The sequence below is a fragment of the Pelophylax lessonae genome, assembly GCF_965119305.1.
Source record: "Pelophylax lessonae genome assembly, chromosome: 7".
In the NCBI taxonomy this organism is placed as follows: Eukaryota; Metazoa; Chordata; class Amphibia; order Anura; family Ranidae; genus Pelophylax; species Pelophylax lessonae.
In genome coordinates, this window is record NC_138774.1 from 95,422,331 (window position 1) to 95,450,284 (window position 27,954).

The window sequence follows — 27,954 nt, forward strand, 5'->3', positions numbered from 1 at the left end:
ATAACTCAACACATAGCCATTAATGTCTAAACCACTGGCAACAAAAGTGAGTATACCTCTAAGTGAAAATGTCCAAATTGGGCCCAGTTAGCCATATTCCCTCCCCGGAGTCATGTAAATCGTTAGTTTTACAAGGTCTCAGGTGTGAATGAGGTGCAGGTGTGTTAAATTTGGTGTTATCGCTCCCACTCTCTCATACTGGTCACTGGAAGTTCAACATGGCACCTCATGGCAAAGAACTCTGAGGATCTGAAAAAAAGAATTGTTGCTCTACATAAAGATGGCCTAGGCTATAAGAAGATAGCCAAGGCTCTGAAACCTAACTGCAGCAGCACTGTGGCCAAGACCATACAGCGGTTTAACAGGACAGGTTCCACTCAGAACAGTGCATGTGCTCAGTGTCATAACCAGAGGTTGTCTTTGGGAAATAGATATATGAGTACTGCCAGCATTGTTGCAGAGGTTGAAGGGGTGGGGGGTCAGCCTGTCAGTGCTCAGACCACATGCCGCACACTGCATCAAATGGGTCAGCATGGTTGTCGTCCCAGAAGGAAGCCTCCTCTAAAGATGATGCACAAGAAAACAGGCGGCAAACAGTTTGCTAAAGACAAGCAGACTAAGGACATGGATTCCTGGAACCATGGCCTGTGGTCTGATGAGACCAAGATAAACTTATTTGGTTCAGATGGTGTCAAGTATGTGTGACGGCAACCAGGTGAGGAGTACAAAGACAAGTATGTCTTGCCTACAGTCAAGCATGTTGGTGGGAGTGTCATGGTCTGGGGCTGCCTGAGTACTGCCAGCACTGGGTAGCTACAGGTCATTGAGGGAACCATGAATGTCAACATGTACTGTGACATACTGAAAGCAGAGCATGATCCCCTCTGTTTGGAGACTGTGCCGCAGGGCAGTATTCCAACATAACAACCCCAAACACACCTCCAAGAGGACCACTGCTTTGTTAACCACTTTAGCCCCGCTCACATGGAGGCTACTGCGGCAAAGTGCCACGATCCCGTCCAGCGATGTAGACCTACGTCGCTGGACCCTGCCCCTTGTGGGCAGCGCTCGCGCGCCGCCGGAGGTTCGCTCCCGCTGTGTTCATTCACAGCGGGAGTCGGGCCAGGGGAGGAGCAGCGGCGATTGCCGCTGCTCTGCCCCGATCGTCGGGGATCGAGTCTGGAGATCCGCCCGCCTGTGTAAACACAGCGGGCGGATCTCCATAGTGACAGGGAGTGACAGATCGGAGTGTTCAGCATAGCTGGACATCCGATCTGTCCATCTGTCACACAGTCACCTCCCCCCCACACGTCAGTAAGCACCAGGCATACATTAACCCCTCCCTCTCCAATAAAATTAACCCCTTCCCTGCCAGTGTCATTTTTACAGTAACAGTGCATATATATAGCACTGATTACTGTAGAAATGTCACTGGTACCCCCAAAAGTGTCAAAAATGTCAGTCAAGGGTCCGATCTGTCCGCCGCAATGTCACAGTCCCGCAAAAAAAATCGCAGATCACCGCCATTACGCGTTAAAAAAAAAACACCAAAAATGACAATCTTTCCCTTAGTTAGTAAACGCAATAACTTTTGCGCAAACCAATCAAAATACGCTTATTGCGATTTTTTTTTTTTACTAAACATAGGTAGCATAAAACAAATTGGCCAACAATTTTAAAAAAATTTGATTTTTACATTTTTTTTGGGGGGAATTTCATATAAAAAAATTTGAAAAATATTGTTATTTTTTCAAAATAAACGCTCTTTTTTTGTTTATAGCGCAAAAAGTAAAAATCGCACAGGTGATCAAATACCACCAAAAGAAAGCTCTGTTTATGGGAAAAAAAGGACGTAAATTTCGTTTGGGTGCGGCGTCGCTCGACCGCGCAATTGTCAGTTAAAGTCGCAGAGCGCCGAATCGCAAAAAGTGGCCTGGACGGAAGACAGCAAAATCCTCCGGTGGTAAAGTGGTTAAAGAAGCTGAGGGTAAAGTTGATGGACTGGCCAAGCATGTCTCCAGACCTAAACCCTATTAAGCATCTGTGGGGCATCCTCAAATAGAAGGTGGAAGAGCGCAAGGTCTCTAACATCCACCAGCTCTGTGATGTCGTCATGGAGGAGTGGAAGAGGACTCCAGTGGTAACCTGTGAAGTCTGATGAACTCCATGCCCAAGAGGCAGTGCTGGAAAATAATGGTGGCTACACAAAATATTGACACTTTGGGCCCAATTTCGATATTTGCACATAGTGGTGTATTCACTTTTGTTGCCAGCAGTTTAGACATTAATGGCTGTGTGTTGAGTTATTTTGAGGGGGCAGCAAATGTACATTTTTATACAAGCTGTACATTCACTACTTTACATTGTAGCAAAGTGTCATTTCTTCAGTGTTGTCGCATTAAAAGCTATAATAAAATATTTACAAAAATGTGAGGTGTGAGATACTTTATAGTTACAGTAATACAACAGCAACAAAACAAAGGAATGGAAACAAATGGAATGAACAGCTACCTTATCCAAAATATTTTAGACCGTTCATACATAGACAGGATTACCTTCTCAAAGCATGTCAGCCGTGGATAGGCTTTCATAGACATGTGTCTGCATTATCAATATTCTTTTCGTTATATGAAACTGTAAACTGCAGGAATATTGTTAGTTATTGTTTTATCACCAAACGCTAGGGGAAATTCAAGGTAATTCATGCTTTAACAGAAATAAATACCTGTCCTGGAATAGAACAGTCTAACATATTTTTAATCAGATATATGAGTGGCGTACCAAAAGTTCAAGGCCTAACATGGAAGGAGACACAGACATGAAACTTTGTCACCGCATCAAGCCACTCTTCCAGATGTTTGATGCTGAAAATGGCATATGCGCTCTATACAGTTTTCGTGGGCTCCTTTTAAACAGTAGGAACCCCGTAGTCCAGTTGAAAATAGAGAAAATGAAAGGAGAAGACTTAGGCCCCTTTCACACACTCCATCCGTCGGACGGACTCCGTTTATCTCAGCGGGGGATCAATACGCCTATCCCTCGCTGAACAGGAGGATGACAGCTGTGTCTCGGCGCTGTGTGCGGAGACACAGCTGTCAGTTCCCCATGCATCTCTATGGGGAAATCAGATGGGAACGGTCCGTCGGTCCATTCTCATCCGATCCCATCCGCTGGACGGATGGAAAATAGGGTTTCCATCCGTCCATATTTGACGGATCGGATGTCAGCGGACATGTCTCCGCTGACATCCGATGCCACATAGGGATGCATGGGGGGACCGTTCAGATCCGCCAAAAAAACGGACAGGCGGATCTGAACGGTCCGCCTGTGTGAAAGAGCCCTCACAGTGTTCCATCAGCGGGCGGAGTGTTGGTGGCAGTCTAATTGGATTCCAAGGGTGCGCAGCATAAATGCGTTCGTTTTTCCCATTTAACCAGTAGGTTGAATGAAAAAAACGGACCATATTCCCCCATCCACACATTTAAGGTGGATAGGGGAATCCTCTCAGCTGTGCTGTTGTAAAATTACACTGATCAGTGCTGCAGGCTATAGTCTGCAGTGGGAATTGAATGCGGAATGCAGAAAATCTGAGAAGGCAGTTTTACAGAAGTCGATCAGTCAACTGGCTGAATTTCAATCCTTGTATGGCCGGCTTAAGTTAGTAACAGGGCAGCTTTCATAATGTAACTAGCTGTGTAGAAATATATTTACTCAGTGATACTCCCACTGTTTTAAAATAATCTTTATGGCTTTTGCAATTGTTTTTAGCAAGACAAGCTTATTTGCAAAGAAAATATAACACATGCATTATTGTAAGGAAACAATACAACTTTATGGTCAGCTCTGTGTAAGAATATCTGTCTTTGCTGTCAGGATGGTTTATGTAGGTTAATAATCAGCTTCTAGGCTTATCACCACCTGAACGGATTTGAATGAATTGATTGGAAAAAATCCAGGCATCACTGTGGCTTGGCATGGATTACCCTTGAGAAGTGGAGTGTGACATAATTTGTTTCTATTAAACTGTCTTTTCCTCTATGTAACTTAAAATGGTATTAAACCCCAAAAAATACTTTTATTATTTTGCAGCTTACCAATTCTTAGATGAGATGGTTGCATTCATTTTTTTTAGTCTTTCTTCTTTTATTTTCACCAGGTGATTTGCCCAAAAAGTTTGTTGTTGTTCAACAGAACAAGATCTCCTGCAAATGTATCAGTTAAGAGTGTTGCAACAAACCAATTAACACTGACACCGGTGTTTACAATGATCAGCATTTATTTATTAATGCAAAACCTTTACCTCAAAAAGAAAAAACTGTTGCTGTAACTGTAGTGTGAGCTGGGGTTTGGCTTCAATTAGTGTATTAAATCTGCTAGTACAACCACAATTCCCAAAAAGTTGGGATGCTGTGTAAAATCTACATAAAAACAGAATGCAATGATTTGCAAATCTCATAAACCCATATTTTATATCACAATAAAAAAATATAGAAAACATATAAAAATATTAAACTGAGAAATCGTACCAAAAAAAAAAAGGTAATGTAGCAATATTTCCAGGCAGTGAGCCTGATATGGGTCTGCCATTGTTACCGGTAACACTTCCAACACATTTAAGTTGCATACCCAAGTGTGAGATTGGAGACGATGACCATTCCGGCATCTTTGGTTTGTTTTGTTTATTTTGCAATGGGGATGGGAGAAGGGAATGAGTGGGTAACTCCTCTGGCTCAACTAGCTTTAACTGGGACACTTGATAGAAAAATGCCTGTTGGCGCTGTTTTGACGCCAGCTGAATGCCAACCAATGCTTCCTGGCGCTTGGAGATACTGTTTTGCTGAACTGTGCTAGAACTTCGACTTTAACACTCTGGTTATCTCAGAAGATCCAGGACTGTAGTGACACTTGACTCCTGACACTCTTTTTAGCTCAAAAGTCCAATGAATAGCTCCCTTCAGCCCTTTACTGAATGAGCTCCTTGTAACTGCTTGTGCTGCTGCAACTCTCAACACTGTACACTGCACGCTGTACACTTAACTCTTCAGGGCCCAACTGCTGGCGCCCCCATTACACTTTCAGGGTCCTCTCACTAGGCACCCCCTCTGACACTTCAGGGTCCTCTCACTAGGCACCCCTTCTGACACTTCAGGGTCCTCTCACTAGGCACCCCCTCTTACACTTCAGGGTCCTCTCACTAGGCACCCCCTCTGACACTTCAGAGTCCTCTCACTAGGCACCCCCTTTACCGCTAGCTAGCTTCTAGATCCCAGGGACCTTCACCGGAGTGGTACCCTTTAAGTTGGGCAGACCCCCTAGGGGTAGTTCACAGTACTCACGAACTTGGAATGTTTTCCTGGAACTGAACCCCTCTCTCTCTGCTGGCTCTTGGCACACCGGATCCTCTCTGCAGCTCAGCTCTCTTTCTCTGGATTCTCAGGCAAACCACCCGAGACACCTGATCCTTTTGACAGGAGGAGAGACAGCTGTACTCTCCCTCCTTGGACTCTGCTTCCCGCCAAAGACGCTGCGTCATGTGCTCCCTTCAAACTTATACCCACTCCCAGAATCCTCTGCGGCAGAATCTGCCTTCTGGGGCAGATACAGGCCTGAATGTGCCTCTGATTAGGTTTCCTCCACTACCCAATGAGAATCCTCTCATGGAGCCAGTGGGGAGACTCTCCTCTCAGCAGCCACACCTGGGGGCTAACATGAGAGCCCAGCTTAAAATCATGGCCCTGCTTTTAGGTAGCCAAGGCCCACTATATTTTACCTGGCACCTACCTTGTAGGGTGCTACATCCACATCACACCAAACTGAGTCAGGTCCCTCTGACTCTGAGGCAGTCACCTTCTATCAAAACACTGGCCAAAAACTCAGGAGTATCCCACAAACCTGGAAAAGGGGAGAATGGAAAAACGAATGTACAAACAAATTACTGTGAAAAAATGTAGCTTTACATACTCTGCTGTACAAATATACACATTTTAAAGGTGCATGAGAAACGATGCACCCCCCACCAAACGAACTCGCTTGGTGGGGATTCCAAACATCACAATATACATCTCCTATCTGACTGTCTCTCTAAGATGATCCCATTTGTAGAGAAAATGGAAGCAAAAGTTAGTCAACTGCATACAACTTTTAAAAATACAAGACTAACTGTCTGGACAGTTGAGTGGAAAGACCCTCCTTTGACTTTAAGGGTGACCTTTCCACTCCCTTCCCTGACTACCTCTGCTGACCAGTGTATTGACTCGCCGGGGTCCACTCCTTGCCGGTAAAGAGTCCGTACCCTGACACTGGCTAACTAAGCAGAGTCCTTTGGTGAAGTGAGACACAGCACCCTCTTGCTGTCTCTCAAAGTACTTCCTATAGGAAGCAGGACAAGCCATTGCAGCCTAGATGACCTGCAGTCCTGCTGAGTACAGGAAGTAACACAGGGGTCCTTTAGGACACCCCCCACCAGAGTTCCTGGATCCACTTGCATCTGCGACAAACAATATCTTCCCCCTTGTCTAAACTGTGGAAGGTTTCCCACACAGAATTTTTAATCCACAGAGACCCTGACCCGATGGCCCAAGGGGTCTGCATTGAAAATTGAACACTTTCAACAAACTTGTAAACTTAACGTTATATTTTCTTTTCACAGTTCCTTGGTCAGTTGTGATGGCCAGCCAGCCAACACCTCTTGAAATTTTTCAGATTAATCACTTTCTTCACTTAAATATAATAATCAGGGTGGGGAGCCTGGACATAGGTACCTTGCTCATCCTTGACATCTGATGGACCAGGCCTGACCTGATCCATCCGGGCGGAGGACCTCCACTCTGTCAATATAAATGGAGCGCCCAAAGTTCCACTGAGCTTTCACACTGTTGAATTTCTCTTTCAACTTCTCCTCAGGAGAGTCCCTATATGGCTTAGGGACAAACAGGAAATCCCAAATCATTTCATTGCACCAGAAATCTCTACAGTTTTCAATGAGCAGCATCACTTCTCGTAGCAGCATCGTATCCGTATTCTAGTGCCACCTTTTTCTGTAGCCACCTCTGCATTTGGGACAGCCGGGGAAGAGTCCTCCTGTTACCTCTCCCAGGAGGAGAAAATGGAGTTGACACTCTCTGTATCATGTTCTCGTATGCTGCGTTCTGATCCCTTGCTCTAGCAATGTTTCCTGGAGGGGTGAGGTCTGGAATCCTCTCAACGTAAGTGTCACAGAACCCCAGTTTCTGAGATAGGTCCCCCCTCTCTATGGCCTTCTTGTCAACAGTCACTGCCACATCAGGACCTGGGGAGCTGCTCCCAACTTCGGACCCCCAGTCCCACTCTGTCTGATCCACTGAACCCCAATCATCACTCCCCTCTTCTATTGATCAATATTTAAATTGAAAGGATGGGGACCCGATGGGTACAAGGCCTGTTTCTTCCTCACCACTAGTACTGGTGGGTGAGGCTTGAGTAGCTGCAGGCTTTTCAGGCTGCCAAATACTAATAGAGCCAGATCCTGCCATTACTGCTGGAGTAGAGACATCCTCCGGTCACCGGTGCTGGCATAGATCCCCTCCCAAGGGAGCTTTGTGACAGAGTCCCCCTTACACACATTTAAGGCCCACTGAGGACTCGCATGGCCTCTAGCTGCATCATCAGACGCAATTTGCCCCTCCCGCCTCTGCGGAGGAACTTGGATTCAGTCCCGTTCACCTCCTGAGTGAGGCCTAACTTCCACGTAACGCGTAACATTTTGGGTCGGCCCTCGCTCTTTTCTGCCTGGAGCAGCAGATAACCACACTGCCCGCACTGGACCCACGCTTGCACTCTTAACGTGACAGTGGCACACTGAGGACATACCGCTGCTAGGGACTCCTGGCTGCCTCCCGTGCACAGCGCAAGTCCGCCCTCAGGAACCATCCGGATGCCTGTATCCCAGACTAGGGATGGATCGGGCTGGTGGATCTGCTCCCGGGGCTGCCTGGCAGAGTCTTCAACGATGGTGGCAGTGATAGCGGGTACACTCTTTGGCTCTCTTACGAACGCCATGCTCCTCTCTCCTTCCGTGTCTTGCGCACAGCCACACCCGAAGGAGGGGATATTAATAGGGTCCCCTTGGTCACTCCTGATTGGCTGGATATTCCCGCTGTCTCCACCCTTTCACCATACTGGGCGATGACTCCTCCTGCTAGGCAGGTCTGCTTGTGGCGCGCTTTCCTGCGCAGTGCTGTAACTCTTCCCCTGCCATGCTTTTCTACTTGAGCCCACAGGGAAGTAGCTACTAAGCGGATCATGTCACTTACTACGCATGCATCCATTGCACTAGGGCCACAACTGTGCCTTCCTCCACTGAAGCCAGCTGTCCCTCCTTGCTTGGCAAGAGTAATATCCCGCTGTCGGTTGCATGGTCGATAGTTCTCTTCCTAGCCATACATGTGCAATTCTCATCTTCCATACTGTCTCCGAGGCTAGCCCCACTGCCCCTCTCGGCATGGCCGACTATGATCCTCACAGTATCGGTGCAATTACTATACAGAATAAATGTCCCGCTGTCAAATGCACGGTCAACATCAGTCCTCATAGCATGCACATACACCCGGCCCCTGGCACCTCTCTTCCCGTGCCCCCGGCCTCCATCTCCACCGTCCCCACCGGGACCTCTTCCTGTTAAGCAGTTGCAGCATTCATGCACTTTCACACTTTTTTCCCCCTGCTCTCCATTTTCTGACAGCAGAGTACATATTATAGTCCATCTCAAAGGTTCTCATCATATTACAGGCTTTCCTTGAACATTTGCGTTGCCACAAGCAGCGTTCCATATGAACTTCTATCTTCATCCCACTCTCCCGGCCACCCGCAGATCCGGCCTCACACTTGGCTTGGTACTTGAACAACAGTTATGGGCACAAAAATTTACTTTTCCGACTTTGTCTTCTGCCGTTGCCAGCGGCAACCAGCCCAGTAACCAATGGCAAAATCCCAGACGAGCCCCCAAATGTAGCAATATTTCCAGGCAGTGAGCCTGATATGGGTCTGCCATTGTTACCGGTAACACTTCCAACACATTTAAGTTGAATACCCAAGTGTGAGATTGGAGACAATGACAATTCCGGCATCTTTGGTTTGTTTTGTTTATTTTGTAATGGGGATGGGAGAAGGGAATGAGTGGGATACTCCTTTGGCTCAACTAGGTTTAACTAGGACACTTGATAGAAAAATGCCTGTTGGCGCTGTTTTGACGCCAGCAGAATGCCAGCCAACGCTTCCTGGCGCTTGGAGATACTGGACTGTAGTGACACTTGACTCCTGACACTCTGTTTAGCTCAAAAGTCAGATGAAAAGCTCCCTCCAGCCCTTCACTGACTGAGGCAGCTCCTTGTAACTGCTTGTGCTGCTGCAACTCTCAACACTGCACGCTGTACACTTAACTCTTCAGGGCCCAACCGCTGGTGCCCCCTTTACACTTTCAGGGTCCTCTCACTAGGCTCCCCCTCTGACACTTCAGGGTCCTCTCACCAGACACCCCCTCTTACACTTCAGGGTCCTCTCACTAGGCACCCCCTTTACCGCTAGCTAGCTTCTAGATCCCAGGGACCTTCACCGGAGCGGTCCCCTTTAAGCTGGGCAGACCCCTAGGGGTAGTTCACAGTATTCACGAACTTGGAATGTTTTCCTGGAACCGATCCCTTCTTTCTCCACTGATCCTTGGCACACCGGATCCTCTCTGCAGCTCAGCTCAGCTCTCTTTCTCTGGATTCTCAGGCAAACCACCCGAAACACCTGATCCTTCTGACAGGAGGAGAGACAGCCGTACTCTTCCTCCTGGGACTCTGCTTCCTACCAAAGACGCTGCGTCATGCGCTCCCTTCAAACGTATACCCACTCCCAGAATCCTCTGCGGCAGAATCTACCTTCTGGGGTAGATACAGGCCTGAATGTGCCTCTGATTGGGTTTCCTCCACTACCCAATGAGAATCCTCTCATGGAGCCAGTGGGGAGACTCCCCTCTCAGCAGCCACACCTGGGAGACATGACCGCCCAGCTGAAAATCATGGCCCTGCTGTTAGGCAGCCAAGGCCCACTATATTTTACCTGCCACCTACCTTGTAGGGTGCTACAGTAATTTTGACAATGTTGGCATCAACTTATCTTAAAAAAGTTGGGACAAAGCTGCAAAGTAAGTGGTACTAACCAGGAAAAGCTGAAAGAACATTTTGGAAATAACCACTTCACACCCGGCCTATAGACAAATGAGGGCCGGGTGGTGGCTTCCCATCCTGACTGGACTTCATATGATGTCCTGTCAGGATGCGCCGAGTGCTGGGTCGTGCAGCGGCACGATCTGTCACCGACCGTGTCCACTACAAGGGACACACCTGATGACTGATCAGAGTACTGCCTCGCTGCTGGTATCATGTGACCGTCATGACGAATCACAGTAGGTCACATGACAGTTGTACACAATGAATGGCTTCCTTTCAACCATCCAATGTGTACAATTGTGTTGCTAGCTGTGATTGGTCAATTTGACCACATGGTACAGACAGGGCCAACTACAGCCCATCTGTACCATGTGATTAGCTTTGACCAATCACAGCTTATCACAACAAAACAGACTGAATGATTCAGTTTCATTCAGTAAAATGCTTGCTTATATCAAACTGCCATAAGCAAACATAATGTGTAAAAAAAAATGTAAAAAAATATGATCACTTCCCCGGAGCAGTACAATGTTACTATGGTAAAATTATATTGCTCTGGTCACAGTATGTTCTAAAAAAAAAAAAGTAAAGATGGGCAGAGGTTCACCAATCTGTGGAAAGCTGCATTTAAAATTGTTAAACAGTTTCAGAATAAAGTTTCTCAACATAAAATTGCAAAGGCTTTAAATATATCATTGTATACAGTATATAATATCAAAAGATTATGAGAATCTGGAGAAATTTCTGGATGCAAGGGACAAGAGCAAAACGCAATATTGGATTCTGGTGATCTTTTGGCCCTCAGACAGCACTGCATTAAACACAGGCATGATTCTGTGATGGACATCACTTCGTTGGCTTAGAAGTACTTCCAAAAATCACTGTTTGTGAACACAATTTACTGTGCCATCCTTTCCTCCGCCCTGACTGGCTTGAGGTAGTACGATGTAGAATCCTGTATGGCTGTAACTTTAACTGACACACTCTGTACACTTCAGGGCCCAACTACAGGTGCCCCCTTTAACCTTGAACTCTTCAGGGTCCACTGACTATGTACCCCCTTTACAGCTAGCTGACACTTGATCCCAGAACCTCTTCCGGAGTGGACCCCTCTAACTTCAGGCAGACCCCCAGGGGCAATCCGTAGTACTCACGACCTGTGTAGGCTTTCCTGAGACAGAACCCCTCTTGCTCTAGACACACCGGATCCCTGCAGCTCAACTCAGCTCTCTCTCTGGACACCCAGGCGACACCCCGAGACATCCACCTTCCTCAGACAGGAGGAGAAACAGCCGCACTCTCCCTTCTGGGACTCTGCTCGCACCAAAGACACCGTGCCACGCACTTCCCTCCATACTTATACCCACTCCCAGAATCCTTTGCAGCATAATCTGCCTTCTGGGGTAGTTACAAGCTGGGATGTGTCCCCTGATTGGGCTTCCCACACTGCCCTATGAGAAGCCTCTCACAGGAGCCAGTGGGGGCACTTCTCCCCTCAGTAGACACATCTGGAAGCCATGACACCCTAGCTAGATGATCACAACCCTGCTGTTAGGCAGACAAGGCCCACTATACAGTACATTTACCTAGCACCGTGTTGTGTTGGTTCCTCAAGCCAAGAGAAATGGGATTGTGTAGGCAAAAACATAGCTTAAAAAAGATTTTCTCTTACGTCCTCCCGACAGTCGCCGCCACTTCATATTCATCACTAATGGGGTTATTGACCTTTGCTCCGCAGGAGTAGCTAGGCAACAAAATAGTTAATATCAAAGCTTTTAACATATCCCACCCCTAGGGGGTGGTCCCCTCAGTCAATACCTCCCTGCTTCCTGCATTCCCAACTCAGTTTTCTAATGCCTAGCTTAGGAGTAGGCTGGCTGTTCCTGTGCTGGGGCTCTGTCTCAGCTTCTTTTCTCTTTTTTGATTTTATTTGGAGTTTTTTTCTCTTTCTTTTACTTAGCTGTTAATTTTCAGCATTAGTTAGCTTCTTCTGATGAAGATGATCGTGCGGAGCTGGGTCTCGGACTGGCCACCCTGGATCCCAGGGCTCAGGGCCAGGGGCTTCCCAGCCTGCCATCGAGCGTTCACCACAGGTTTCCCTGGCACATTGAACGACCCATCCCTGTTCGCTGCAGGGATGCTATCTGTGAGGTGGCTACCTCACAGGACGCCATTGCGGTTTCGCACCGCAGTTCCACTGCGTCACGGCTGCAACACTCCCTGTCCTCAGTACAGCGGTTTGGTCGCTGGAGCAGGCTCCCCACGCCATCCGAACCGGTAAGTGTATCTCTATGGGGGGGACCTGTCTATTGGGTGTCAGTCTGGGACTGTGTGACCCTGCATGTCTGTGTGGCTGCTGAGCTCCCTGTCAGTTCCTGTGTGGAATTACTGCCTGTGTGTGGGCTGCGAGGGGGGGGGGCTCTCCTGCTCTGCTGAGTGCATACATGAGACAGCCTGGGTTTGGACATGATGTGCGGCGACCCGCCATTTTTTTGCGGCAGAATTGTGGTGGCCGGTACTGTGTGGTAAGGCGCGGCGTTTTGGCGCCAAACACCGCCATTTTGGCGGCGATCGATCAGGCCACATGTCGGCGCCATGTTCTGTTTGCCTATGAAATCCTCAGCCGAGCGGCCATGTTTGTGTAGCCTTACATAGGCTTTACAGGGGCGGTGAGTCATGCATCACTTCCTTTTGCTCTGGGACAGCGATCGGTGGCAGCAGCCTGTGTGATCCCTCCAGGTTTTTACCTTTCCATTTTCCTGTATTCCTTGCCTAGTGTCCTTATCCCTGTGGGGGTCGGTGTATTCAGTGGGTGCGGTGGGCTACGCTCGCCGCGATCTTCAAGGGGCAGTACTCCTTTTTTCCTAATACTACTGGGGCATGGATTCTCAGGATTGCAAGTTTCCTCCCGCCTTGGTGGGGGGCCAAGGGGCTGCTGCTTCCCCCGAGGGGGCTGATCTGGCTACTATTGTGGCAAATTTGGCTGCTCAGGTGCAGATGCTGGTGGCTGATCGATCCACAAAACGGCCCAGGGTGTCTTATTTCCTCTGATTCAGAGGGCGATGGGGCTGCTATGGCTGGAGTGCCCTTCTCAGGGTCTCACTCATCCCTTGACCTTGTGGGGTCTGAGGGGGAGGCTGAGGTGGAAGGGGTTGATAATTCTCCACCTGGCTCGTCTGAAGAGCTTGCACTCATGGATGAGTTGGTTGCTTCTATCAAGCAAACGCTGCATTTGCAGGATGAACCATGTCCTCCTGTTTTGTTGTCCTCTTATGGGACGCAAAGAAAACGCAAAACATCGCAGGTTTTTCCTTGCTCTACGGAATTTCAGCGCGTGGTGGATGAGCAGTGGCGCAATTTAAAAAAGCCTTTTGCTGTGCCGAGTAGGTTCAAGCTGCGTTATACCTTTACACCCGCCACTGATGAGCATTGGTGTGTGCCGCCTCAGGTGGATCACACGGTGGCGATTTAGAATAAATCAACTGCGATCCCTGCTGAGGATACCGACGGACAGGAGATTGGAATCTCTGGCCCGTCATTCTTATACGGTTGCTGGCTCTATGCTGAAGCCTATTTTTGCTTCCATTATGGCAGCCCAGGCTATTGCGGATTGGACACAGGTGCTCAGGCGCACCCTGGTGGCTGACTCTGCCCCGCCGACAACTTTGGCTATGGTGGATCAGATTCATCAGGGTGTCATGTATATGTGTGATGCGGACTTAGATTTGGTCCCTTTGGCTGCGCGTCTTTCAAGTGTGGCGGTGTTGAACCGTCGCCTGATCTGGCTGAAATGTTGGTCTGTTGACCAATCTTCTCGCAAGACTTTAGCTAACCTGCCCTACGCGGGATCTCGCCTTTTTGGCGAATCTTTGGATACTCTGATAAATGGTATTTCTGGGGGTAAGAGCACTCTCTTGCCCCAACCTCACAAGAATAAGTTTGTTTGCGGTAAGAAGAATACCTCGTTTAGACCCTCTCAGGGGTCCTTTCGTGCCTTTCGGTCGCACTATAAGGGCAAGCCCTTCAAGGGCCAAGGCTCCCAGAAGAAGCCGTGGACGGGTAAGCAGAAGTCCGGCCAGTCCAGGTCCGCTGCCCATAACAATACGGCCTGAAGGGACGCCCTCACCCAGTTCTGGGGTGGGGGGACGTTTGCTCGGTTTTCTTCAACCCTGGCTGGACCGCATTCGGGACAGGTGGGTTCAGGAAATCGTTCGATCTGGTTACAAGATCGAGTTTCTCTCTCGGCCGGCGGGCAGATTTTTCCCCTCAAACCTTCAGCTGACTCCGGAGCGCTTGCGGGATCTGCACCTGGCGGTGCGGGACCTGCGGGCCCAGGGTGTGGTGGTTCCGGTGCCTCATCGGGACAGATTTTGGGGGTTCTATTCCAATCTGTTCACTGTGCCCAGAAAGGAGGGCAAGGTACGTCCGATTCTGGACTTGAAAGCTTTGAACCACTTTGTGCGGGTTCGCAAATTTCGCATGGAATCCCTGCGCTCGGTGGTGGCTGCCCTGGTTCCGGGGGAATTCATGGCCTCCATCAATTTGAAGGATGCGTACCTTCACATTCCAATTTTCGAGGGTCACCAGAGGTACCTTCATTTCGCCATTGCGGAGGATCACTACCAATTTGTGGCGTTACCCTTCGGTCTCGCTTCGGCTCCTCGGGTTTTCACCAAGGTGCTTGCGCCGGTCCTGGCTTTACTGAGAGCCCAGGGCATCTCTGTCTTGGGGTATCTGGACGATATCTTGATTCGGTCTGCGACCAGTCAGGGCCTGGTGAACGACCTGTCCATCACGATGCAGACTCTGCTGGAGTTCGGTTGGACGATAAATTTCCCGAAGTCAACATTGTGTCCGTCCGTTCGTCTTCCCTACCTGGGAATGATACTGGACTCTGTTCAAGCGAAGGTCTTCCTGCTGGTAGACAAGCTCCGGACACTTCAGAACGAAGTCAGGTCCCTCAGGGACAATCAGTGCTCGTCCCTCCGGACGTGTATGAGGTGTCTGGGATTGATGGTTTCGGCCTTCGAGGCGATTCCCTTCGCCCAGTTTCACACACGGGATCTTCAGGCGGAGGTCCTGGCCAAGTGGGACGGGCATCCGCAATCTCTGGATCTGCGGATTTCGTTGAGCCGCCTCACCCGAAGTGGTCTTTTGTGGTGGCTCCAGTCCCCGGCGGTGTCGGGGGGCAAGTCTTTTCGTCCATTGTCATGGACGGTGATCCCCACGGATGCCAGCCTGTCGGGCTGGGGTGGTGTCCTGGGCGTTCTGTCCGCCCAGGGAACTTGGTCGGGGGAGGAATCCTCCCTTCCGATCAACATTCTGGAATTGCGGGCAATTCATCTCTGCCTTCTGTGTTGGACGGACAGGCTTCAAGGCTGTCCGGTTCGGGTGCAGACGGACAATGCCACAGCGGTGGCCTACATTAACCACCAAGGGGGCACCAGGAGTGCCCGCGCGGCTCGGGAAGTGGCCGACATTCTGTCTTGGACCGAGACGCACGTCCCGGCGATAACGTCAGTTCACGTTCCGGGAGTGGAGAACTGGCAGGCGGATTATCTGAGTCGCCAGACCCTGGACCAAGGAGAATGGTCCCTTCACCCGGAAGTTTTTCAGATGCTGTGCGCGAAGTGGGGGTCCCCAGATGTGGACCTGTTCGCGTCTCGTCTAAACAACAAGGTGGAAAGGTTCGTAGCAAGGACGCGCGATCCTCGGGCAGACGCCTCAGACGCGTTAGTGACGTCCTGGAGTCAGTATCGTCTGATGTATGCCTTTCCACCGATTCAGCTGCTGTCCAGGTTCCTTCGCAGGTTGGCCTCGGAACCGCGCACGGTGATTCTGGTGGCGCCAGACTGGCCTCGCCAGTCTTGGTACGCAGACCTCATGAATCTGGCGGTCGACGCTCCGTGGCGTCTACCTCTTCGAGAAGATCTCCTGTTTCAAGGACCGATATTCCATCCTGCTTTACAGTCGCTGGCTTTAACGGCCTGGCTGTTGAAAGTCGGGTCTTGAAGGATAGGGGTCTCTCCCCTGAGGTCATTCCCACTTTGATCAAGGCTAGAAAAGCCTCTTCGGGGAAGATTTACTACCGTACTTGGAAGGCGTATTTTGCCTGGTGTGAGTCCAGGGGGTATTCCCCTCGCTCGTACTCGGTATCGAGAGTGTTGGCTTTCCTCCAGACTGGAGTGGACCCGAGTTTTTGGCGTTGGCCACGATTAAGGGTCAGATCTCTGCCTTGGCCGTTCTTTTTCAACACCCTGTGGCGTCTAATTCTTTGGTTAGCACCTTTGTTCAAGGGGTGCGTCACTTGGCTCCTCCTCGGAGGAATCCTTTACCTCCATGGGATTTGAACCTTGTTCTGTCCATGTTGCAACATGCTCCCTTTGAGAAGATCAGGGAGATCTCATTGCCTCTCTTGTCTAAGAAGGTTGCCTTTTTGGTGGCGATCACTTTCGGCTCACAGGGTATCGGAGCGGGCGGCCTTGTCCTGCAGCTCTCCCTACTTGGTGATTCACCTGGATAAAGTGGTCCTGCGACCTAACCGTTCTTTTCTTCCGAAGAGGATCTCGGAATTTCACCTCAATGAGGACATTGTCTTGCCTTCGCTTTGCGCAAAGCCTAAGCATCCAAGGGAGGTGGCTTTGCATTCCTTGGATGTTGTTCGGGCGATCAGGGTTTACCTGTCATCGACAAAATCCTTTCGCAAGTCGGATTCTCTTTTTGTTCTTCCAGAGGGTCCTCGGAAGGGCATGGCAGCGTCGGCTGCGACCATCGCCAAATGGATCAGACAGACCATTGTGCAAGCCTATGCTTTGAAGGGGAAGGTTCCCCCTTTCCCTGTGAAGGCGCACTCTACCAGGTCTCTGAGTACGTCTTGGGCCTATCGTCATCCGGCTTCTGTGGCCCAGGTGTGTAAGGCGGCGACTTGGTCGTCAGTTCACACCTTCTCAAAATTCTACAAGGTGGATGTTCAGGCATCGGCGGATGCCGCAAAGTTCTTAGTGCGGCAGTGCCTTAGGGCCCCTTGTTTTGGGTCCTTGGCTGTTGGGATGTCTTTATTCCTAGGTTACTTGTTTTCCTGGGTTGTTGCTCCTGTTGAGCACGTTTTTTTCCTGTTGCCCAGTTGGTTCTCTTACTTTCATAAGGTTCCTTTCTCTGATGTGGGTACTGCGTTGCTTTAGGCGCGGCTGCTTTTTTTCCCACCCCTCATGTCTACACTGCTATGGGACGTCCCCATTAGTGATGAATATGAAGTGGCGGCGACTGTCGGAGGACTTAAGAGAAAACGGAATTTTTGTAAGATCTTACCTGTAAAATTCCTCTCTGAGTCCTCCCGACAGTCGCCCCCTCTTTTGGGGTTTGTTTATGTACTCTACTGCTATGCTACTGAAACTGAGTTGGGAATGCAGGAAGCAGGGAGGTATTGACTGAGGGGACCACCCCCCCCCGGGGTGGGATATGTTAAAAGCTTTGATATTAACTATTTTGTTGCCTAGCTACTCCTGCGGAGCAAAGGTCAATAACCCCATTAGTGATGAATATGAAGTGGCGGCGACTGTCGGGAGGACTCAGAGAAAGGAATTTTACAGGTAAGATCTTACAAAAATTCCGTTATATCTATTTTACAAATTAACATACGAGTGAAAACGGTAAACTCATTGTATGTTAATTTGTAAAATAAATATAATCTTTTTTAAGCTATGTTTTTGCCTACACAATCCCATTTCTCTTGGCTTGAGGAACCAACACAACACAGTTCTATTATCCAGGGATGACGGCAACCACCCATACTTTTAGTGTTTCCATAGACACCCTACAACATTTACCTAGCACCTACCTGTAGGGTGTTACAGAAGGATTAGTAAACTACAATATATTACAGTTTTGGGTTTAATCTTGCTAATACAATTTCAAGAGTGCAGAAGATGTAAGCAGGAACAGTGGTGGAATTTATGCCAAAGTAGCCCACACACTCACTGTGGAGCGTTGTGGATTGAGGATTGAAATTAGTGCCTTTGTTTATTTATCCTGTTCTGGCAGGAAAGGTGATATGATAGGCTCTGCACATTTTATAGATAGTCAGAGAGTCAGAGAGGAGAAGCAGAAAGTGTGGTTGGTATACTGACCCTCTCAATGTTGTAGGCATGCAGTGATCCTGCAAGTTGGCATGTCAGGTCAGTGGGGGCTGTCATGGGTTCTGGGGTCTTCAATGTCCACTGCTGTACAGTAGCTTTTGCAGAAATTAAAAGTATTTTTTATTTGTCTTGACAAACATGAAAATCCAGTTAATAGTTGTATAAATCATCAAATAATGTTATTTTTGTACAGATCTGTGCTCTGGGAGGACTGCTAAAGTTTATAGACCGTCGTCGGATTGGTGTTCAGTTAGAGGACAGCAGTGTGGGTGTCCCAATCCTGAGCCTCAGAAAATATGTCTTGTATGTTCTATTTTAGTGCTTTCTCTTAATTTTGCATTTGTCTCTTATTTCTGAAGCAGTGTAAACTTGTGCTGTAATGGCAACATTAACGGTGCCTTGAAAAAGTATTCATACCCCTTAGACATTTTACACATTTTGTCATGCTATAACCAAAAACGTAAATGTATTTTATTGGGATTTTATGTGATAGACCAACACACAGTGGTACATATGAGGTGGAAGGAAAATGATAAATGGTTTTCAAACTTTTTTTTACAAATAAATATGTGAAAAGTGTGGCGTGCATTTGTATAGTCAATACTTTATAGAACCACCTTTCAATGCAAATACAGCTGCATGTCTTTTTGGGTATGTTTCTAACAGCTTTGCACATCTAGAGAGTGACATTTTTTCCCATTCTTCTTTGAAAAATAGCTCAAGCTCTGTCAGATTGGATGGAGAGTGTCTGTGAACAGCAATTTTTAAGTCTTGTCTTGGATTTAGGTCTGGACTTTAACTGGGCCATTCTAACACTTGAATATGCTTTGATCTAAACCATTCCATTGTAGCTCTCGCTGTATGTTTATGGTCGTTCTCCTGCTGGACGGTGATCCTCCTCCCCAGTCTCAAGTCTTTTGCAGACTCTAACAGGTTTTCTTCTTAGATTGCCCTGTATTTGTCTCCATCCATCTTCCCATCATCTCTGACCAGCTTCCCTGTCCCTGCTGAAGAAAAGCATCCACACAACATGATGCTGCCATGACCATGTTTCTCGGGTGGGATGGTGTGTTCAGGGTGATGTGCAGTGTTAGTTTTCCGCCACACGTAGCGTTTTGCTTTTAGTCCAAAAAGTTTAATTTTGGTCTCATCTGACCAGAGCACCTTCTTCCACGTGTTTGCCGCGTCCCCCACATGGCTTCTTACGAACTGCAGAGGGGACATCTAATGACTTTCTTTCAACAATTGCTTTCTTCTTGCCACTTTTCCATAAAGGCCAGATTTGTTGAGTGCACGACTAATAATTGTCCCGTGGACAGATTTTCCCACCAGAGCTGTGGATCTCAGCAGCTCCTCCAGAGATACCATGGGCCTCTTGGCTGCTTCTCTAATTTGTTTTTTTTTTAATGTAATCTTTATTTTTATTCAGCAAAATAACAATACAGGTAGAAGAGAAAAAAATGAAAAAGCGAAAGCCTTAATGTGGTACATATTGAATAAACATGTGGAGTTTGTCAACATGTGGAGTTTGTCAACAATCTACATCTACTGAACATCATTCAATTAGCATAGGTAGTTCTCCAAAAGATAATTACCACAGCCACCAAGTGGGCTTAAGCTAGGAGGAGCATAGTAGGCACAATGAGGATAGTGTAAAGGCAAGGAAAGAAAAAGTGGAAGAGAAAAGTTAAGGAATACATTACAGAAACAGGAAAAAGACAAGAGAACAGGAAGGAAAAAAGGAGAAAGAGAAGAGAGGAAAAAAAAAGGAACAAAAATAAGCAATGACTCCTCAGAAAACAGTTCTAGGAATGAGGCAAACCGTGCCAACTGGAGAGCAATAAGTAGGTTAATAGGCGGTGAATCTGTGTGGAGGACTTAAACAGTGGTAATGACTCACACTCAGAGGCATACATAGGTTATATACAGTGGACCAAGCTACCACAATTGCCATGTAGGGGCTGCAGGCAAGCGCAGGCAAGCAGATCCAGGGGTGCCTGGTGAAGGGCAGTCCAAGAGGCTGTAGGAAGACGAGGAGCGATAGCTGGAAAGCCACTGTGCATAGATCAGGATTGCCCAGCAGCTTCTGACACATAATTGTTGCAGTGTGCGATCACTGGGTGCAGCGGAGTCCATTCAGATCAGACATTGTGGAGTAAACAGGAACTGGCTTCTTTATTGGAACATAACCACAGAAAGCAAAGATATCACCTTCTCATGTTGAGAAGAACACAGACAGGAAAAGATAGCCAACAAGTACAGTACAGTGTACAGGAAATACAACACATCATAGAAAATGCATAGCATATCACTGAGCATTAGCGACATCTACTGTCCTATTTGTGAACTGCAGTTTATCGGCTAAGCTGAAAGCTGTTGTATCTCCAACACCCCTTCTCAACAGCTAAGGCTTAGTCTATTAGACCCATCTTCTTTGTAAGCCTTGAGTGTCTTTCAGTGGTCAGAGGCTTTGTAAGGATGTCTGCTGTCATATCCTCGGTTGGGCAATAAAGTAACTCAAGAAGACCTTTCTCTTGAAGATCCCTAAAAAAGTGGAACTTCACATCAATGTGCTTGGTTCTTGAATTAACTCCTTCCATGTGCGCAAGTGTAAGGCATCCTTGATTGTCCTCGTAGATTTCTGTTGGTCCCAACTGTGGTTGACCCAAATCTGTTAATAGCTGTCTCAGCCATATAACTTCTTGGCTTGCTTGAGCTGCAGCAACGTATTCTGCTTCAGTAGACGACAGTGAAACAGAGAGTTGCTTTTTACTAGTCCAACTGATGGCACCTCCTGAAAGAAAAAATAAGTAGCCACTGGTAGATTTCCTGTCGCTGGTGTCTCCTGCCCAGTCAGCATCCACATATCCTGTTAAGGTGCTTTCATCACTTGCTGGTAACTTTAGCTTGTAGTGCGAAGTCCCTTCAAGATAGCGAATTGGATTCCAACAGTTGCTGCAATGTCCGGCCTTGTAGCAGTGGTAAGATACAGCAATTTCCCTATTGCCTTCCTGTATTGAGTATTAGTAGGTAATGGGTTATCTTGGCAATTCATCTCCTTTAGGTAGTTGGTTTCAATTATTTCTTGTATTTTGTGTCTTTGGTTCAGAAGAAAGCTGCCATCTTCCTCTCTCTCGATCTGGATGCCGAGGCTATGTTGTCAAGATCTTTGGTGTTGAAGTTCTGATTTAATTTTTCTAGGATTTTTGCTTCATCCCCTTCTTGCTCAAAGCAAATCAGGATATCATCCACATAAATAAGCATATAGACCCATCTGTCTGCCAATTTCTTTGTGTATAAGCAGGGGTCTGCTTTACTCCTCAGAAAGTTTTGATGTGTAAGCACTTCATTTATTTTTATATTCCACGCTCTGGCTGCTTGCTTTAGACCATATATACTCCTGCAAAGTTTGCAAACTAGGTCTGGCCTTTGTTCATCTTTGAACCCTGGCGGCTGTTCCATGTAAATCTCTTCTGTTAGCTCGCCATGTAGAAACGCGGTTTTCACATCAAAATGTTTCACTTGCATTTTCCTTGTGACGGCTACTGTCAGTAAAGTCCGTATTGTAGTGTGCTTGACTACTGGTGCAAATGTCTCCTCATAGTCCTCTCCGTATTTTTGAGAATAGCCCTTGGCTACTAGCCTTGCTTTGTATCGCTCAATTGTGCCATCTGCATTGTATTTTACTTAAAAAGTCCATTTACAGCCTATGGTTTTCCTCCCGGGTGGTAGTTCTGTAAGTGTCCATGTTTTAGTGTCATGCATGGATTTTATCTCTTAATCAGCAGCCTTTATCCATTTACTTGCTTCTTGTTCTGAAAGCTGAGATATTTCTTCCCAGGTTGTAGGTTCGTTGATACTGGCAGTACTTGCTTTGTATGAGAGACGTACAGGTGGTTTACCTTTGTTTTCTCTTGTTGAACGTCTCGGTTTTGTGTCTGAGCCTTCTTGTGTCTGCTCTTCAGTACTGGTAGAGTCTGCACTCACTTCAACTGTTTGTTCAGAAGTTGCAGAAATGGGCTTGTCAATGTCAGTTTTCCCTTCCATTCTTGCTTCTACTGTTGTCATTACATTGTCTCTGAAATCTTCAACAAAAGTTATGCTGTTGCTAATGGTAACCTTGTCTGTTTTGGGATTAAGGATTTTGTAACCCTTGACATTGTCACTATATCCAACTAAGATACCTTCAAATGCTCTGTTTTGGAGTTTGGTGCGTTTTTCTTCAGGTATGTAGATGAATGCTTTGCAAAAACTCTTAGGTGTTTTACATTTGGCTTCTCATTGTGCCAAAGTTCATATGGAGTTTTCTCTATTGTTCTGGAAAGAAGTCTGTTCTGCAAATATGTAGCTGTCATAGCTGCTTCACCCCAGTATTTTTGTGGTAGTCCAGAGTCTGTCAGCATACATCTGATCATTTCAGTCAGAGTTATGTTCTTTCTTTCAGCTACTCCATTTTGTTCTGGTGTATATGGGACTGTCTTTTGATGTTCTATTCCATTCTGCTTTAAGTACTTTTGTATCTTTTATATCCTGTGAATTCACCTCCATTATCGCTCCGAAGTATGAGAGGCTTCCTCTGAAACTTGTTACTGGTCTTTATTATATAGTCTTGTAATTTGTCAAAAACTTCACTCTTGTGTTGCAATAGGTAGGTGACTGTGTATCTTGAATAGTCGTCTATGAAAGTCAATATGTACCTTTTGCCTCCAGGTGTAGGTGGGTTTAGGGGACCACACATGTCACTGTGAACTAAGTCAAGTGGTCTTGAAGCTCTCTTCTGACTGACTTTGGGAAGTGTTGCTCTTGTAGCTTTGGATTTAATCCAACATTCACACTTAGCAGTAACTGGACAAGGGGATATTCTTGGATCCCTTGTCAGATTTCTCCTCTGTAGTTCCTGTATGCATTCTGGGTGTCTGTGACCTTGACGCCTGTGCCATATATGTATACAGTCATTGTGCTTGTGTGTACATAGTCTCACCTTTTCCTTCACTGTGTCGAGGTGATATAGATGATCATCCAGCTTGGCACTTGCTATTGTCTGGTTGCCGTTTAGGATTGAACACTTGTCACCTTGGAATTTTACAGTGAGTCCTCTGGCTGTTAGACGCTTCACAGATAAGAGTCCTCCTTCTAGATTAGGGACATAAAGCACATCTTTCACTGGTATGGCTAGATTGTGTCCCGCATCATCAGGGCATACAAGGGTTCCATGCCCATATCCTTCTGCATGTATTTTGCTTCCATCTGCAAGATAAATAGTTTCTTTGTTGTTCAGATCAAGTTCTGTGAAAAAACTTCTATCACTTGTCATGTGACTGATTGCCCCCGAATCGATGCACCAGCCTTGACATTTATTGTTGCCTGTCACTTTAAAATTGGTATTCCAGTTTCTTTCCCATGGATCATTGATTGTGGCTTTGACCTTTTGTTTAGCATAAGAGGGACGCTGTCTTATTTGCTCTGCTTTCCATATCGTACAGTCTTTCTTTATGTGTCCCTGTTTGTGACATTTGAAACACACTCTGGTCTCTTTCCTGTGTAACCTTGCGTCTGTAGCTTTAAGAGCGGTTCTGGTGTCGATTTCTGTGGAGTCATGCACGAATTCCTTTCTTCTCTGATACTCATCTATGAGCCTGGTTTTTGCAAATGATAGCGTCAGATCTGTCTCAGGACGTGTCTCCAGTGCATTGATCAGTGCAGTATATGTATCGGGCAAACTGCATAACAACATGGCTGCTGCGTGGCTGTCTGTTATATCCTCCCCGATTGATCTGAGTTGCGCAATCACTTCCAGCATTGCGTTTATGTGCTCCTGCATGTCCTGTTCTCTGCTAAGTCTGATTTTGTAAAGTTTCTGCAGTAGAAACAGCTTGCTGTTTAAACTGGATCTTTCATGCAATCTATTCAGTACATTCCACATGCCTTTCGCTGTGTCCTCATGGCGTATATGTATGAGCTGATCATCCTCCACTAGTAAGCTTATGGTGGCCCGTGCCTGTCTGTTTTTTTCTTGTCCCAGTCCTGATTATTGTCCTGTGTCCTCTCTGTGGTGGTAACCTCCCACAAGTCATCTCTAGATAATAGCATTTCCACTTTAAACTTCCATAGCTGATAATTGTCATTGTTCAGCTTGGCCACTGAGAGTTTAAGTTCTGAGTTTCCAGACATTTTTCCCTCCTTTATATATAAACAGTCTTACTTGTCTATTGGAGATGTCACTGGAAACCTTCCTTATGTCGATCTCCGCATCAGTCACACTGTCTCCTATTGAAGGGTTTGTTCTGCCTGGGCCGCACCTGGTCATAAGACTTTATCCGGATCCTGGGCCCATAACCTGTTGCAGTGTGCGATCACTGGGTGCAGCGGAGTCCATTCAGATCAGACATTGTGGAGTAAACAGGAACTGGCTTCTTTATTGGAACATAACCACAGAAAGCAAAGATATCACCTTCTCATGTTGAGAAGAACACAGACAGGAAAAGATAACCAACAAGTACAGTACAGTGTACAGGAAATACAACACATAATAGAAAATGCATAGCATATCACTGAGCATTAGCGACATCTACTGTCCTATTTGTGAACTGCAGTTTATCGGCTAAGCTGAAAGCTGTTGTATCTCCAACAATAATGTCACCCATATGTCATAGAATTTACTGTAGCGATCACTGCATCTGGCCATCCACTCCTCTGCATCCATAATGTTATTGACCATTTTTATCCAGGCGGCCCGATCAGGTGTTTGTTGTCTCTTCCAATAAATTGGAATCAGTCGGCAGGGGACGTTTAGGAGATATGGTAAGACACTCTTTCTATAATGTATGAGAGGAATGGAGGGCACATGAAGCAGGAAGTGCATTGGCAGGTTGGGTACAGTGCCTTGCGAAAGTATTCGGCCCCCTTGAACTTTGCGACCTTTTGCCACATTTCAGGCTTCAAACATAAAGATATAAAACTGTAATTTTTTGTGAAGAATCAACAAGTGGGACACAATCATGAAGTGGAACGAAATTTATTGGATATTTCAAACTTTGTTAACAAATAAAAAACTGAAAAATTGGGCGTGCAAAATTATTCAGCCCCCTTAAGTTAATACTTTGTAGTGCCACCTTTTGCTGCGATTACAGCTGTAAGTCGCTTGGGGTATGTCTTTATCAGTTTTGCACATCGAGAGACTGAAATTTTTGCCCATTCCTCCTTGCAAAACAGCTCGAGCTCAGGGAGGTTGGATGGAGAGCGTTTGTGAACAGCAATTTTCAGTTCTTTCCACAGATTCTCGACTGGATTCAGGTCTGGACTTTGACTTGGCCATTCTAACACCTGGATATGTTTATTTGTGAACCATTCCATTGTAGATTTTGCTTTATGTTTTGGATCATTGTCTTGTTGGAAGACAAATCTCCGTCCCAGTCTCAGGTCTTTTGCAGACTCCATCAGGTTTTCTTCCAGAATGGTCCTGTATTTGGCTCCATCCATCTTCCCATCAATTTTAACCATCTTCCCTGTCCCTGCTGAAGAAAAGCAGGCCCAAACCACGATGCTGCCACCACCATGTTTGACAGTGGGGATGGTGTGTTCAGGGTGATGAGCGGTGTTGCTTTTACGCCAAACATAACGTTTTGCATTGTTGCCAAAAAGTTTGATTTTGGTTTCATCTGACCAGAGTACCTTCTTCCACGTGTTTGGTGTGTCTCCCAGGTGGCTTGTGGCAAACTTTAAACAACACTTTTTATGGATATCTTTAAGAAATGGCTTTCTTCTTGCCACTCTTCCATAAAGGCCAGATTTGTGCAGTATACGACTGATTGTTGTCCTATGGACAGAGTCTCCCACCTCAGCTGTAGATCTCTGCAGTTCATCCAGAGTGATCATGGGCCTCTTGGCTGCATCTCTGATCAGTCTTCTCCTTGTATGAGCTAAAAGGTTAGAGGGACGGCCAGGTCTTTGTAGATTTGCAGTGGTCTGATACTCCTTCCATTTCAATATTATCGCTTGCACAGTGCTCCTTGGGATGTTTAAAGCTTGGGAAATCTTTTTGTATACAAATCCGGCTTTAAACTTCTCCACAACAGTATCTCGGACCTGCCTGGTGTGTTCCTTGTTCTTCATGATGCTCTCTGTGCTTTAAACAGACCTCTGAGACTATTACAGTGCAGGTGCATTTATACAGAGACTTGATTACACACAGGTGGATTCTATTTATCATCATTAGTCATTTAGGTCAACATTGGATCATTCAGAGATCCTCACTGAACTTCTGGAGAGAGTTTGCTGCACTGAAAGTAAAGGGGCTGAATAATTTTGCACGCCCAATTTTTCAGTTTTTTATTTGTTAACAAAGTTTGAAATATCCAATAAATTTCGTTCCACTTCATGACTGTGTCCCACTTGTTGTTGATTCTTCACAAAAAATGACAGTTTTATATCTTTGTTTGAAGCCTGAAATGTGGCAAAAGGTTGCAAAGTTCAAGGGGGCCGAATACTTTCGCAAGGCACTGTATATCTACATCAAGAATCACTAAGATCTTGGCGCGGACATCCTGCCAGAAGGGCTGTATCAGGGGACAGTCCCACTACACATGTAAGTAGGGTCCACTCTGGCCACAAGCCAACACTCATCAGACAGGTTAGGATAAATCTGTGCCAGGCATGTGGGGACCCTGCACCATCGTGTCATCAACTTATATCCATTTTCCTGCATCCTCGTGTCCACTATACTGGAGTGTGTCAGCTGAAACAAGTGGTCTAATTGGGACTCTGAGAAGCTGTGCTGTAGGTCTCTCTCCCACTCCCTCACGAACGGGGGCTTCGCTGCAGTGCCTCTGGATTGTAGGAGCTGGTACAGTAGCGAGATGGAGTGTTTAATCTGGCCTTTCTCAAAGTTTTTCAAAGGGGGTAATCGAGGGCGGAGAGCGTAACCTGGAGGGCAGGAGGTGCAGAAAGTGATGGAGCTGATGGTATCTCCAGAAGTCCATCAGGAATCCACCATATTGTTCCCGCAATACCTCCAGGGTAAGAAGCTCCCCTCCCTGAACGAATCTACCTCAACGAACCTCCCCATCCAATGCCCAGGTACCAAAAAAGGATAAATCTTCTCGCGGTTTAAACCAAGGGAACCCCCCCCAGTGGGGCCAAGGGCGAGGTGGGGGCAGATAATTGAGCTATATCGTTAATCTTGTCCCACGTTCTCAAGGCATGTATAGTAGTAGGGGACACAAAGTCAGAGAGGCCCCTATGCTGATGAGGAAGCCAGGGGGCATGGGACAGGTTACGACCCGCTATGGACTTTTCAGAAGTCACCCAAAGCTTATCCGGAACATGATAATGCCAATCGAGGATTCTCTGCAAGGCTATCGCCTCATAGTACCTTCATACAACTGGTATGCCCAAGCCACCAGATCTCTTCAGCGTTGCATGATGCGCAAAGCTAGACGAGGGCTGCGGCCACCCCCAACAAAGCGAACAAAGAGATCGTTGAGGCTTGAAAAGAAGGACCTGGGCAATGATACAGGGAGCATTTGTAAATGAAAAAGTATTCTAGGTAGGATGTTCATTTTTAATATGTTTACTCGACCTATCCATGCAAATGTCGACTTGTTCCAGTCCGTGAGGTCTTTCTGTATCGT

At 46.8% G+C, this 27,954-nt stretch overlaps 1 protein-coding gene across 1 annotated transcript in view; it reads left to right on the forward strand.

The window, feature by feature from the left end:
- MSH5 (mutS homolog 5) overlaps positions 1 to 27,954 on the forward strand; it is a 257,259-nt gene that overhangs the window by 61,413 nt on the left and 167,892 nt on the right. Inside the window, exon 5 of the mRNA XM_082264441.1 lies at positions 18,519 to 18,628. Coding sequence (XP_082120567.1) covers positions 18,519 to 18,628 — 110 coding nt within the window. The remainder of the gene's footprint in view (positions 1 to 18,518; positions 18,629 to 27,954) is intronic.